Here is a 15,127-nt window from a genome sequence, read left to right on the forward strand (position 1 = left end):
AAATGCCCAATATTAAATGTGGGGTCAGTGGGTTAGGTAGCACATGGTTTATGTAATACCACTTAGTGGTTTTGTGGGACTTGCTACTATATAAGCAGCCACAAGGGTAGTTGTTATAGAGAGAGAGAGAAAAAAAAAGAGTGACAAAGAGAAGACAAAAGGCAAGAGTCGAGCGGGACAAGGCTTGACAGGTTAGCCAAGGGAGCATTTGTGAAGGTTGAAAGCATGGCATGGGATGTGTGGATTCATGCTTGTTCACATAGTTTGCTCGGTTGTGGCTATGGCCATAGAAGCTTCCATGGTTGTATGGCAATGGTATTTTTGCTGAATAATACATGATGATGGATGCTTTTGGAGGCTAGGTTTTTCCCTCAATGAGGGTTTCCCAGGGTATATCTTGTGTCACAATTTTGTGGGTATGTTGTCTATTCTCTTGCATGTGGATTTTAATTCCGTGTTTATTTTAGATCTATTATGGGTTATGTGGAAACGGTTATATTCTTTGTTGCCAAGTTTCCTTACACTCTCATGGCTAAAGTATTACAAGTAAATGACCCAAGATCATATGAGGAAGCTAGAGGGAAGAAAGAATGGGAGCAAGCTATGGAAGAAGAATATGATGCTTTGGTGAAAAATAAAACTTGGGAACTTGTGCAACTTCCCAAAGGTAAGAATGTCATTGGTTGCAAATGGGTTTATAAAACAAAATTTAAATCAGATGGTGCTATAGAAAATTTTTAAGCTAGATTGGTTGCTAAGGGATTTAATAAAAAAGAGGGTGTTGATTATAAAGAAACTTTTACTCCTGTCATTAAAATAAATCTAGTTAGAATTATTCTTTCTTTGGATACAACTCTTGGGTGGCATATTCATCAAATGGATGTAAAAAATGCTTTCTTAAATGGAGATTTATATGAAGAAATATATATGGATCAATCACTAGGTTTTGTAGATCAGCAATATCCTAATCTTGTCTGTAGATTAAAGAAGTCACTTTATGGGCTTAAACAAGCACCAAGAGCATGGAATGAGAAGATTGATAGGTATTTTTAGCTTCATGGGTTTCAAAAATGCAAATCAAATCCAAATCTTTATATGAAGAAAGTGCAAAATGAAATTATTCTTGTTGTAGTTTATGTGGATGATTTACTCATAGCTAGACCAAATATTGGGTTAATTAGTGATTTCAAATCAGATCTTAAAGGGACATTTCATATGAGTGATTTGGGTGAACTGAATTATTTTCTTGGCTTGCAAATTAGTAGACTTCATGATGGGTTATTTATCTCTCAAGCAAAATATGCTTTGGATCTTTTAGATAAATTTAACATGCTTGAATGTAAGCCAACCCCTAGTCCTTTTCAATTTGGAATTAAGCTTACTAAAGAATGTATTTCCAAGAAGGTGGATGCTACTTTATATAGACAGCTTGTTGGTAGCTTGGTTTATGTAACATAGTCTAGACTAGACATTTGTTTTGTAGTCAATTTGGTATCTAGATTTATGCAGGAACCAAAAGAAACTCATTGGTTGGCTGCCAAAATAATTTTACGATAAATTCATGGCACCATTTACTATGGCATTCATTATAGTTACAAGTCTTCAATTTCTTTGACTAGCTTCACAGATTTAGACTGGGGAGGTGACATAGATGATAGGAAATCTACTGGTGGTTATATTTTTTAGCTTGGGTCAAGTCCAATTACATGGAGCAACAAAAAAAAAACTACTACATCATTGTCCTCATGTGAAACACAATATAGACCAACAAAAGAAGCTAGAAAGGAAGTAGTTTGGATTCGCAACCTTTTATTTGAGCTTGGTTTTGCACAAAGTTCAGCTACTCCTTTGTATTGTGATAATCAAAGTGCTATCCAAGTTGCAAATAATCCTGTTTTTCATGCTAAAACAAAACACATTGAGATTGATGTTCACTATATTCGGGATCTTGTTCAAGCAAAATTTGTTAATCTTCTCTTTTGTCCAAGTGAAGACCAAGCAGCAGATATATTTACTAAGAGTATGCTTGAGGCCAAATTTCTGAAACTACGAGGCATGCTCGGCATGATTGAGGTTAACATTAAGGGGGGATAGTCATGTCATGTTCCCCTCTCCTTTTTTTTTTTTGTAAATAGGTACCTAACAAGGCTGAATGTCGGGACCTATCCTATCTATATTTTTTATTGTAATTTCTCTCATACATTATCATTAGTGGTAGAAATTAAAGGAGGATGTTAGAAATAGTCAAAAGACCATGTGAATAAAATCCACCTCATAATCCATTATAACTGCATTCCATTGCATTGCACAACTGTTGCATATATTGCTAACAGATATGGATGCTGTCCTCCAGAATAGGTCATACAGCTTTATCTCCTTATCTTCTAGAAAGATCTTTTAATAATGCCCTCATAACATAAGGCTCTCTATAAATAGAGGCCATTGCATACATTTGTAGCAATTAGTTTTATGAATAAAATATGTTCTTAGTTCAGTGTTTATTTCTGATTTTCATTGCCTAGTATATTAAATCTCTTATTTTTATCATTCTTCACATAGATCTAGATCAATCGCTTTCCTCCCGCATATAATCTCCAACAAAACTACTCCTAAGATGTACACATTGCTTCTCTCTGTTAACTTACTTGTATGAAAATACCTATAAATAACAAAAGAAAAAATTTAATCAATTTATGTTTATCATTTAACTTGAACAAAAGTTGGGGAACAAAATTTAGATAGACTAAAACTGTAAATCATCATACTCTAGATCTAAGTACCCCACTGTTCCTTTGACTGTTGTTGTTATGTGACTTGAGATTACTTCATCGCCAATGATTTTTGAAAGACCAAAATCAGCCATTTTTTCTCGGAGATTGTTATCGAGAAGTATGTTAGAGCTCTTCACATCTCTATGAACGATTTTTGGAGTGCAGCTTACATGTAGGTATTCAAGAAATTATTGTATTGAGTTTTTTTCCACCAAGGGCTAACTAGCATGTGGTATTACCTTGTGCTGAGTCGAATGCTACTCCTAGTCTTGTTTTCCAATCCAGCGTAGAATTGTTAGATAAAGAGCCTGGATGAGCGAGTAATCATGAGTAACTATATCTCAAGTGAAAATTCCTATTTTATTGATGAAACATAATAATTTTCCTACCGTAGAGGCGGTACTTAAGTGATCCTCCGCACATATGTTGATATACAAGCATAAGTTCTTCTCACTCGTTGTAGTACCCAATCAAGTGAACTAAATTCTTGTGGTGCACTTGAGAAAGAAGATTTATCTGACCACCAACAATATTTGGCTAAAAATTCGTGTTTGCAACTTTTATCTTCAATCCCAAGAAATATTATAATGAACATCATTGACAGACATATTACCTCGTTCAAGAACTCTACTAGCCCTTGTTTTGAGGAGGATGAGAGCAACTTTAAACCACATTCTTTCTGTCAGCTAATGTGCCGAAGTAAACACTTCTGAAACTACCCTCTCCAATATTTTGGCTAAAATTGGACGTGGTTGTCTTCATCTCCAACAGACTGAATGAACTGCAACTCGAGGGTTTTGGTACCATGTTTCGTAGCAAACCTGTTAGGTAGGCAGAGGCATAGTAAAATATGAAATGCAATAAATGTGCTGTGGCACAATATTTGATTATCTTTTTCTTGATTGATTAAAAATGAATACACAACACTCCTTTTATAGGCAAGTTTACATGAATCTAGAAATCTCTGACATTTGCTGACAAGACAATAATCTACAAGATTCTGGAAACTACTATAGCCGACAACCTAAACCTAACCTAAACCTAAACTTCTAGAAACATTTAATGATGAGTTAGAGTAGAAATTATTATTTCTAACACTCTCCCCTAATTTCTACTATCAATTATTAAAAAACTTCTTTAATATTTACAACTCTCAAAGCCTCCTTCAAAATTTCAAATTGTACTTGTGGTAAGGCCTTGGTGAAGATATCTGCAAGTTGTTCCTCTAATCTGCAATGTTGTAGATTAATTTCTCTCCTATTAACTAGCTCTCTAATGAAGTGATACCTTGTGTCAATGTGCTTTGTCCTCTTGTGAAACACATGGTTCTTTGAAAGTGCAATAGCAGACTTGTTATCACAATAGATTGTAGTAGGTCCATCTTGAGCTTGTATTAAGTCTTTCAAAATCTTTCGCATCCATACTGCTTGACATGCTGCTGTTGTTCCTGCCACATACTCTGCTTCAGCTGATGAGAGAGTTACTACAGGTTGCTTCTTTGATGCCCAGGCTACAACACCTGTCCCAAGATGAAATGCATATCCAGATGTACTCCTTTTATCCTCAATATTCCTTGCAAAATCACTATCTGTATATCCAACCAACTAAAAATCATCTAAAGTGGAATATAAAATGCCATGATTCATAGTTCCTTCAATATATCTCAAAATCCTTTTTCCTGCTTGCCAATGTGAGGTCTTTGGTGAATCCATGAATCTAGAGATTAAACTCACTCCATACATAATGTCTGGTCTAGTAGTAGTGAGATACATCAAACTACCAACCAATCTTCTGAATATAGTTGAATCAAAATCTTTTTCAATATCTTCTCTATTTAATTTGGTGCCTACTACCACAGGTGTAGAAACTGAACTGCAATTTATCAATCTAAATCTTTTCAAAATATCTTTTGCATATTTACTTTGGCAAATAAAAATTCCTTTGTCATTTTGAGTAACTTCAATTACAAGAAAATATTTAATCAATCTTAGATTTGTCATTTTAAATTCCCTTTTCATTGTTGATTTAAACATGTCAATAGATAAATTACCTGTGAAGATCAAATCATCAACATATAAACAAACAATCAAAATCTGACCTTGTTCATTGATCTTGGTATATAATGTAGGTTCACTAGTGCTTCTCTTGAATCCATTCTCCATCATGTATGAATCTATTCTACTATACCAGGCTCTTGGAGCCTACTTCAATCCATAGAGTGCCTTCTTCAACTTATAAACTTTGTCTTCATGTCCTCTTATTTCATATCCTGGTGGTTGCTACACATAGACTTCTTCATCCAAATATCCATTCAAAAATGTTGATTTGATGTCCATTTGGTGAACCATCTATTTTTTTTGAGTTGCAATAGCTAATACTATTCTGACAGTATCACGTCTTGCTATAGGTGCAAATGTCTTGTTATAGTCAACCCCATATTCTTGTGAAAATCCCTTAGCAACTAACCTTGCCTTATATTTGTCTACATCTCCATTGGCTTTAAACTTAGTCTTATAAACCCATTTTACACCAATAGAATCTTTTTTCTTAGGAAAATCAACTAATTCCCATGTATCATTTCCCTCAATTGATTCTATTTCATCATTCATTGCATTAATCCAATGTTCTTCCTTAATTGCATCTTCAAAATATATAGGATCTTGAGTAAATAAAGAAAAATTTGATTGCAAATCTAATTTACTTCCTTGCTCATAAATCTCACTCAACCTTCTAGTTTTCTTGCTTGATCTCAGTTGTGCAAGTATAGGGTTTGAATTATTACTTACTTGTGAATTTGAAGATTCTCCATGCTCAACTTCAATTTCTAAGTGATCTCCTTGTGGACTTTGTGGTGGAGTTCCTTCTTGGTCACTTGGTTGATCCTCTTGATCTTCATGATCCTTTTTATCCTTCTCATCATATGTTATTGTTCTAGCACTTGTAACATTTGTATCTATATTTCCATCCCAAGATTCATCTTCTTTAAATACAACATCCCTACTCACAATGACTTTTCTAGTGATAGGATTAAACAACCTATATGCCTTAGATTGCTCATCATAGCCAACAAAAATTCATTTCTCACTCTTATCATCTAACTTACTTCTAGTTTCTTTAGGAACATGTCCATATGCAATACAGCCAAATATTTTGAGATGAGAAACACTATGAATCTTACCACTCCATGCTTGTTGTGGAACCATGTCCCTCACAATCTTTGTTGGACTCTTATTCAAAATATAAACAGCACAAGAAACTGGCTCAGCCCAATACTCATTAGGAAGATTCTTACCTTTCAACATGCTCCTTGCCATCTCCATTATTGTCCTATTTTTTCTCTCTGCAACACCATTTTGTTGTGGTGTGTAACTGGTAGTAAATTGTTTTTTGATTCCATGATCCCTGCAATAATCTAAAAATTCATTTGACTTATACTCTCCTCCTCTATCAAATCTCAATACCTTGATAGGTAAACCACTTTGTTTCTCAACAAAAGCCCTAAATTCTTTAAATTTGCCAAAAGTTTCAGATTTGTATTTAAGAAAGTAAACCCATGTCTTTCTGGTAAAGTCATCAAAAAATGTTAAGAAATAAATACTGCCCCCTAATGATGGTGTTTTCATTGGACCACATATATCCGAATGTACAATTTCTAAAGGTACCCTTGCTCTATATGACATCCCTTTTGGAAAACTTTCTCTGTGATGTTTGGCCAAAATACAACTTTCACATGGACTTAAAGATAGGCGGTAGTAGACAAGTTCTCTCATGCTTCTCAGTTCTATCAAGTCGTTGATATGATTTGTAAGAGATCCTAATAGATTCCTTCCCGATAGATCACTATCCCAAACGAATTCTTATCAATTTTCTGTAAACAACACTCTTGACATAACAAAAAATATAACTTAGATTACATTTTTCAACTTACATTTCTACTACTCTGACTGCAAGGCTTGTGTTGCAATTGATTCCATTCCACAAAACAAGAAAGCAAGGATCGAATATCCAGTCATCCATGCCAAAAGTAGTTTTAATCGTCAAAAAATTGAAAGAAGCAAACGTACAAAACACCATTCAGACTTGTCAAGATCTTTTCACTGGTCCACTATATCATTTGTGCATAGTTGATTGACTAAACCTTCTGAGTTAGGAGTCCCTCCATCTCAAAGGAAACATTAAAGCTAGGGAGCTTTTGGGATTCTTTGTAATTACCAAAAAGAAACCACAGTCTTTAAGAGATAGTTTACATTCATAATCAAAAGCAGCTGATAACATGACTTATTAAGAGGCTTTGGGAAAAAGTGCAGAGATTGCATGTGTGTTGCCCACTTACAAAATTGTTTCAATTTTATAGGCCATGGTTAATATTTAAAATTTGCCTAGTTTTAAGCCTTAAATTGGTCATTTCATCTTTGAATTTTTGTGAGTCTCTAAACTTCCACATCTCCAGCTTGTTCTTAGCTTTGCACAGCATTTGAAATATTTAAAATTTGACTTCTGAGCCTCAGGTTATTGCAAGTTAATGGAGAGACCCAACATACATGTTTTCAAGTTTATCATTAACCATTAACCTCTCAAAAGGTTAATGGTAACACCCAAAAACACATTTTTCCTAACCATTAACCTCTCAAAAGGTTAATGATAACCCCCAAAAACACATTTTTTCTAACCATTAACCTCTCAATAGGTTAATGATAATGTCCAAAAACATGTTTTTCTTAACCTCTCTGAGACAATCATTAATCTTCTTTGTTTAGCTGATTAAGGTTAAGAACTGGAAGTAAGATCATGTAAAAGACAAGTGTAGATATTGTGCTTGGTTGATCTTAAGGTGGAGGAAATGGAAAAGGATGGCCAAAAAATAGTTGTGTTCACAAATAATTTTGAAATGCTCACAGATTTTGATGTTGAGAGTGAAACTTTTTAATCTGTCTACCAACACTATCTCATCAATGTGTATTCAAAATTAGGGCGAGTTGAGGTTGCTTGCCAACTGTTTGACGAGATGTCTGATGCAAATTTTATTTCATGGAGTCCCATGATTGGACGGTATGCTCAGAATGGACTGGGTTCAGAGGTGCTGCAGATGTTTAGTAGAATGTTAGAGGCCGATTACTTTCCAAACAATATTATATTGGCTAGTGTTTTTCGTGCCTGTTCCTATATTTTGATGCTAGAAGCTAATAAGCAGGTTTTTGTGTATGTTATCAAGAGTGGAGATTGTGAATAGGCATCGACAGGGTGTGTTGTTGTTAATATGTTCATGAAATGTGGAATAATAGAAGAGGCATGCAAACTATTTGATAAAATGAGGGAGTGGGATATATGCAAACTGTATTGGTTCTATTCCCGTCTCTTGCATTTGGATATGATATATGATTCCAAGGCTTCCTGGTCCAAGCTATTGTGAGTGTAACCAACATTCAAGGCATTAAAAGAAACACAACCTTGAAAAGACATTTTGCCTCTTTACGAGCATTGTCCATATCCTAGCATTTGGCGTATGTGTCAATGTGCATGTGGAGACACGGGATGCCATAATCAACGAGCTTATCAAAGGTGAGCACTGGCAGGAGTCAATTGAAGTGTTTCATCATATGCAGAGCCAGGGGTTGAAGCCACACAAATTTACAATTGCGCCAGTTCTCAAAGCTTGCGCTCATCTAGAAGCTCTGCAAGGAGGAAAGGACATCCATGATTATGTAAAGAGAGTTGGACTTGAATTAGACACCTTCATAGTGAATTCTCTTCTAGCAACATATACAAAATGTGGACTTTTGAATAAAGTTCAACGGCACAGGTTTGACAAAATGTTTGAAAGAGGTGTAGTTACGTGGAATGCCATGATTGTGGGACACCAAGTGGAATTGGCCAAGTTGCTTTTCTAGCGATGCAAATCAAATGAAGAGAAATTGTTCCTATTATGGGCTTTTGCAGCAGGCCTAGGCACAATTGGAGATCTAAAAATAGATGGGTTATTCCATGATTTTCTTGAAGATATAAAAATAATTTTGAAAGGAGATAAGTCATTAGGAGAAAAGTTCAATGGCAATTTGTTGAAAATTGTAGCTGCCCGAGGAGACATTGAAATGACGAAGAAGTTGATTAGCAGAGATTATCAGATTGAGGATATTTGGGATCCAAGATGGATGAATATTCTACTAGGAGATATTCAAAATAATGTAGAGAAATTTTCAGGACAAATTGATATGATCAAGGAGCAAGGAAATGAAAAACCAACAATATCAAATAATCTTGGGAGATTAGACTATGCACAAGGTCTGGCAGCAGACGGTTCTAGCTCCTCCTCAGAGACAAGCCCTGTTTCCACTAGCACCCAAGCCCATGGTCATATGTGTGTCATTTCAAAGGGCTCTTTCTCCTTTAGTAGTAGGAGACACTTGGATAGAGAAGGTATCTCAAGGGCCTTGGTTCCTTCCTCTTCCATGGATAAAAGGCACCCTACCAATCAACAGCCCAAGGACTCCATAGCTCTCGTGCCTCTTCCTTTAAGAAAAGATTTTAAAATCTCTAATTCTGGCTCAGCGCATTGGGATAGGCAGATGGTTTCATATAGGTCCCATTCATTTTATGAGAGAGAAGGGTTGAACATATCATCTAGATCTTCAAATGTTTAAACAAGAGAAAGGGAGAAAGAGAGCAATAAGCTTGGGGAATTTCAAGATTAGACTTTTGTTCATTTTATTGAGAGGAGTGATGCTAGCTAAACTTCATGACTTTATTTATAAACCTTTCAAAATATGTTTTTAGATGAGGAGATTTGAAAGTGATTTTTTGAATGTGGCGTATCAGATGGCAGTCAAAGATGTGATGCCACACATAACAATGTTAGACTTCTTCAAGCTCTATAACTGCCCTTGTGAAGACCCACTTATTGTTGTTTCTTGGATGACCCAAATGCCATTGTTCCAATTTCAGTGTTTTGGCTTCTCCCATAGTGTGGCTCCGGTAAACATTCATGTGGCATCTCAAGTGTGGGTGAAAGTTTCTTATGCGACAGATTTTGAAGTAGCCTGGGTCGATGTAGAAGTTGTGGAGATAGTAATTAAGCAAGTTATCATTCAAAGGGTTTATAGAAAGCCTCCTTCGACGATAGACATGGTAAATGTATGCCCAAAGGATCCTAGAGCATTGCCACAAGGAGTGGAAGATATGACAAAGCTTACCTATTTGCACGAGCCAGGAGTTCTACAAAATTTGGCATCTAGATATGAATCAGATCAGATTGATACCTACATGGGAAATATATTGATTGCTATCAATCCTTTAAAAAAAAAAAACTTCCTGAGCTGTGTTTGTGGGAAAGATGCAAAATGGCAAGGACACATAGATTAAGTCCTCATGTTTATGCTATGGTGGATGCTACATATAGGGCCTCACCATTTGCTTTCTTTTTTTTTCTTTGAATTTCTTCTATAATGAGTTTCCCACCAACTCATGTAGCACTACAATAGCTCTCACAAGTTGCATGTATGCTATGGGGGATTATTTCAGCATACTCGTACTCACCACATGATCTTGATCTCTTCACGAGAAGGAGGATATGAGTTCATTAATAAAGTATTGTAACTTGAATGAATCATTCAAATATCAAAAGGAGATTAGCTAGGATTAATTATTCAATCTTCCTCTCAAAAGGTGTAAGGTCTAAGTTTCAAGTCATTCTTGGTTAATTTTGTTGAGGTTAATTAACCTCACCCAAATCACGTATTTGGGAGGTGGTTATTAACCACGAAGAGGTAGTTATTAACCTTTGTCTCTATATAAGGGCTCTTTTGGGCTTTGTAAAGGGACTTTTTGGTTTTAAAAATAAGGGAACACTATGCTGAAATTTTGATTAAGGGATAAATTTTGGAAAGTACGTACACTTTTTATCGCTGAATTGAAAAATCTCTTTTGCCTTCTTGGTGCAAGGAAATGAAATGAGATGTGCTTTGGGTTTCTTATTTTGAAATCAAAATTGTTATATGCAGTAGTAGACATTATCATGGTGCTATGCGAGTGTTTACGAATGATAATGAATGTACTTGGTAATACCAGTTGCCTTCAAGCATAGTTCTTGATTACCGTCGTTATCAATCTTGTTTACCGAAGAAGGTCATGAGTGCGTGTGGTGAATTCGTCTTGGATGACTTTCTCTTGAACTTTGAAGATTTAAATTCTTTATTTGAAAATCCTTTCCAAAAATTATATCATACAAGGGAGCTACCCCTCTAAACGTAGAGGAAGGCCGCATACCAAGGGCCTATCCAACTGTTGTGAATGGTTTGCCACACACTCCGTTGGGCAAATTCTACTGTGACAAATCTGTTTACCAACAATGTGGAATGGTGTATTTGGCATAGAAACATTCGCTGTGTGGCCAACATTTATGTAATTGGCATCTGCTATCCACCTCATATTCCTCTCTGAATCAGTGGAGTTCCTTCTCCCACTGCAGTCAATGTTAAGGAATCCTGTTTTGCCAAAAATAAATAAATAGAATCATGATCAATTAAACAGAACCAAACACATGTTAACGTTAACTTAATTATGTCTGCTTAAGTTAGGGGTTCATTTCTGTACTTGGTTGAGCAGTAACAAAGATGAAAAACCAAAGGATGGTCACGGTGAAATGGAGAATAGATACACCTATATTTCTCCCTCTAGTCTTCTACATTTTGTCACACAAATCTACAAACACCAGCATTCTCAACAATAATTGCCAAGAGGATCTCAATCACCCCTTCCCTCTCAATCACTAATCTCTCAAATGGTGAGAAATTGATAAAAAACAACTGTTAAATCATCCCAATTTTTTATGTAATTATTATCTAAGGTCACATTTGAAAAAAAAAAAATTCATACATAGTAGCCATGAAAAATCATAATGATATCTCAAATAGAGTCATCAAAATTAGAAATAAGAAATATTGTCTCTTAAAACCTCGATTCTCATTAATCCACTAACAATATAAATTTTAGAAAATATATTTTTCTACGCAATTTCTACTCCTAAGACCATGCTTGGCCATATTAAGCTGATGTAGAAGGTTACATCTTAGTACTAGAAAGATCAAATTAAAAGGATTCATCTTACGTAAGGAATCATTTTGATCCTTTTATTTTCACACCTTCTCATTCCCATTCATTCACAAAGGTATCATTGATGTTCTTTTACTCTATTAGATTAGAAGGATTATTTTGCAATTCTGGATGATAAGAACGAATCTTTATTCAGGATCCCTCTTAGATACATGCAACCAATCAGTTAAAGGGATGAGTTAAGCGGCAAAATAGATGAATCACAATTGTTGATTCATATCTAACCCTAAGCCATCTAGGTCTTCTGAAGGAAGACAAACCCTAAAACATTACATGTGTGAAGAGAGATGTTTGCATGCGCAAATAGACCATTCATGGTGGCTAAATAGTTGTGAATCAAGTTATACATTGTAGTGTTTGGTTAATTAAGCAAGAAAGATATATTCTAAGCTTTTTGGCGTTCCTTAAGTGTTTATTTTTTATTATTTATTTTTGGTTTTTAATTTTTAAAGAAACTTAATTTCTATAATTTTTTTAACTTTCATTTTAATTTTTTAATAATTTTTTTCAATTTTGTAAAATTATTTATTAAAATTTTTATGATTTATTTATTTTGATTTTTTTGAATAAAAATGTCTTTAACTTTTTGTCTTGTATTATTGTATATATTTATATTTATAATTTTTAGGTGCCTATTTTTTCGAGCCCTATTATTTCGGGCTCTATTTGACTTTTTCTTATTTTTGTCAACTATTATTTCAGGATTGTTTTTTATTTAATATAAAAGTTTGTAACTGCTCCTTTGTCTTTTTTATTGACAAAAAATCTTAAAATATTCCTATATTGAACATTTGTGATGCTATTGTATAAAATACCTTTTGTCATAATTAGAGTTAATTAATTAATTCATTTATTGTCTATTTTTATTTAATTGAGGAAATATTTTTTATTAACAAAAAATCTTGAAATATTCTTATGTTAGATATTTGTGATGTTATTGTATAGAACACCTCTTGACATAATTAAAGTTAATTAATTCATTCATTTATTGCCTATTTTTATTTAATTGAACAAAGTAAAATGCCTTCTACAATAAGTAGGATATTTCTCAACGGTAACTTTGTGTTAAGTAAATGAGAAAAGATGGGATGATTTTATGGTACGAAAAGTTGGACGCCCACTCCAAAACGACATTTTAATACGGTAAAGAAATTCAATCATTATTAATCCCTGTGAGCTTCCAATGTCATGCATGCAAGCTCTCTACATTGACAACGTGTTCTATACAAACACATTCATTATCGGCGAGACATCGAAGTAGAATCATGTGGCTTTGGAAGCGATCTCCCGAACAAAGGCGTTCAAGTTACTGTGAGAAGAACCTCCTTCGCTTGCAGCAGATTTCAACAATTCCTTCCATTTCAAAGCATTGTTTCTCAACTGCTTTCCCTCTTCACTTCCCAATTCCATGGCCGCTCTGATACATCTCTCCGTCTCTTCCCTTCCCACGACTCCATCATCTCCCCTCCTCATTCTCACCCCTGTCTTCCAAACATCGCTCACAAACTTTGAGTTGGTCGGCTGGTCCGTCCAAACGCCCAATGTGACCATCGGGATCCCCAAGCTCAGAGCATCCAGAGTCGAATTCCACCCGCAGTGGCTCATAAACGTCCCCACCGACGGATGGGACAGCACCTCCAGTTGAGCACACCAATCCACCACCAATCCCCTTTCCTTCGTTTCCCCCATGAATCCATCCGGCAAAACCTCCCTAATGTGACCGTGTCCTGGAGGAGCTCGGATCACCCACAGGAAATTTCTCCCACTCCGCTGAATGCCCAAAGCGAGCTCTTTGATCTGCTCTTCGCTTAGGACCAAGATGCTGCCGAACGAAATGTATAACACCGACATGGCAGCTTTCTTGTTCAGCCATTCCATGCTGTCCGCCGCCTTCCATGGATTCGCACCCACTTCTCTATCCTCCGAGTTGGGATCCTGCAAGAAAGCCCGTGGAATGGAAGGGCCGATTGGGAGAAAAGGGAGGGAGTTTGATTTAAGGGAATCGATGATTTCAGGCTCTAGAACATACACCGTATTCGCAATCACCCACGAGACATCCTTCACAACGTCCAATTGCCGTAGATAGTACTTGATGAATCCGTTTGTTCCCAAGAATGCGGAAGGTAAATCGGTCGATTTCAGCTCAGGAAGGCCCGGGATTGTCACAATTTCAGGCAGTTTTCCACAATCCCACCCTTTTGCTGGAAAACAAAGCCATCAATCACAAAATTAGATTTTGGGGATTAAAATATACAATCAGAGAGAAACAAGCTAAAGATACGAGTTTTTAAGTAGTTTGAAAAACAAACAGAGCGAAAGAGGGAAACTGGGTAGGAATCATACTGTTTCGAAAGTGATGATAAATAGAAAAAACAGCAGCGGACTGCGTCCAGAACAAGGCCTGAGGGATGCCCAGTTTATTCGCAACATCTCGAACCCACGGAAGGAACGAATTGTAAATTATGCAGGAGACCGGAGGATGATTGTCCCCCGCGAGGGCATTGAGTCGGCGGATCAGGTGTTCGAGTCCCGAGCCGTCCAAGTTGTCCAGCATGTGCTTGAACACTACTGGATTTATGTTCGAGTCCAGAGTTGGATCGTCTTCTGGAAGGCCGTCTGGAATGCATTCAAAGCGTATGTCCAGCTTCAGGTGCTTCAGAGATTCACTGGCCTGAATCACTTTGCGGTGATTGTAGTTGAATGTGACGAACGTAACCAGCAAATTACCTGTGGAGGCCAGATTCTTTGAGAACTGGAGCATGGGATTCGTGTGGCCCGTTGCTGGGTATGAAATCACAACTACGTGACCACCCTTCTTCGCATCATTCCCTCCATTAAAACTATCCATATTATAATCTTTATCTTTTCTTCAACCAGGAAATAGCTGGTACTCACAGGCAGAAGTTGAATCTGATGAGCTCCTCCTCTCTACCAAAGAAGAGATTTATATTGCACCTTCTTGTACTTTCAAACGCCGATTTGTGCGCTTACGAGAATTTGAACCGTCTTTCTATGAATAGAATAGCCACCGTATATGACCAAATGAGACATGTAAATTGGGATATTATTATTATTGTTATTGCATGACGATATGGATGATGAAAGTTGTTGCGTGATGGACGGCATAATTTCACTCCAAGAACTCTAGAATCAATATCGACCTTGTATTGCCTGTCACTTGCGCTCTTATGGTAGACGCATGTTCTTACGTCAGACAACCCACCTTGGGCTTGGAATGCTGACATTTGCCT

General features: G+C 36.1%; 1 protein-coding gene across 1 annotated transcript; it reads right to left on the minus strand.

Moving 5' to 3' along the window:
* Positions 1-13,009: 13,009 nt before the first annotated feature.
* LOC149576911 (UDP-glycosyltransferase 74E1-like) lies at positions 13,010-14,841 on the minus strand. The gene is made up of 2 exons (XM_089820664.1): positions 14,220-14,841; positions 13,010-14,077 (listed from the first exon to the last, which is right to left on the minus strand). The coding sequence occupies exons 1-2, from the start codon at positions 14,722-14,724 to the stop codon at positions 13,140-13,142; spliced, it is 1,443 nt and encodes a 480-aa protein (XP_089676790.1). The 5' UTR covers positions 14,725-14,841; the 3' UTR covers positions 13,010-13,139.
* Between the last annotated feature and the right edge of the window lie 286 nt (positions 14,842-15,127).

Source organism: Cupressus sempervirens, chromosome 1, assembly GCF_028749045.1.
Source record: "Cupressus sempervirens isolate cs-2001-9-10 chromosome 1, ASM2874904v1, whole genome shotgun sequence".
Lineage (NCBI taxonomy): Eukaryota > Viridiplantae > Streptophyta > Pinopsida > Cupressales > Cupressaceae > Cupressus > Cupressus sempervirens.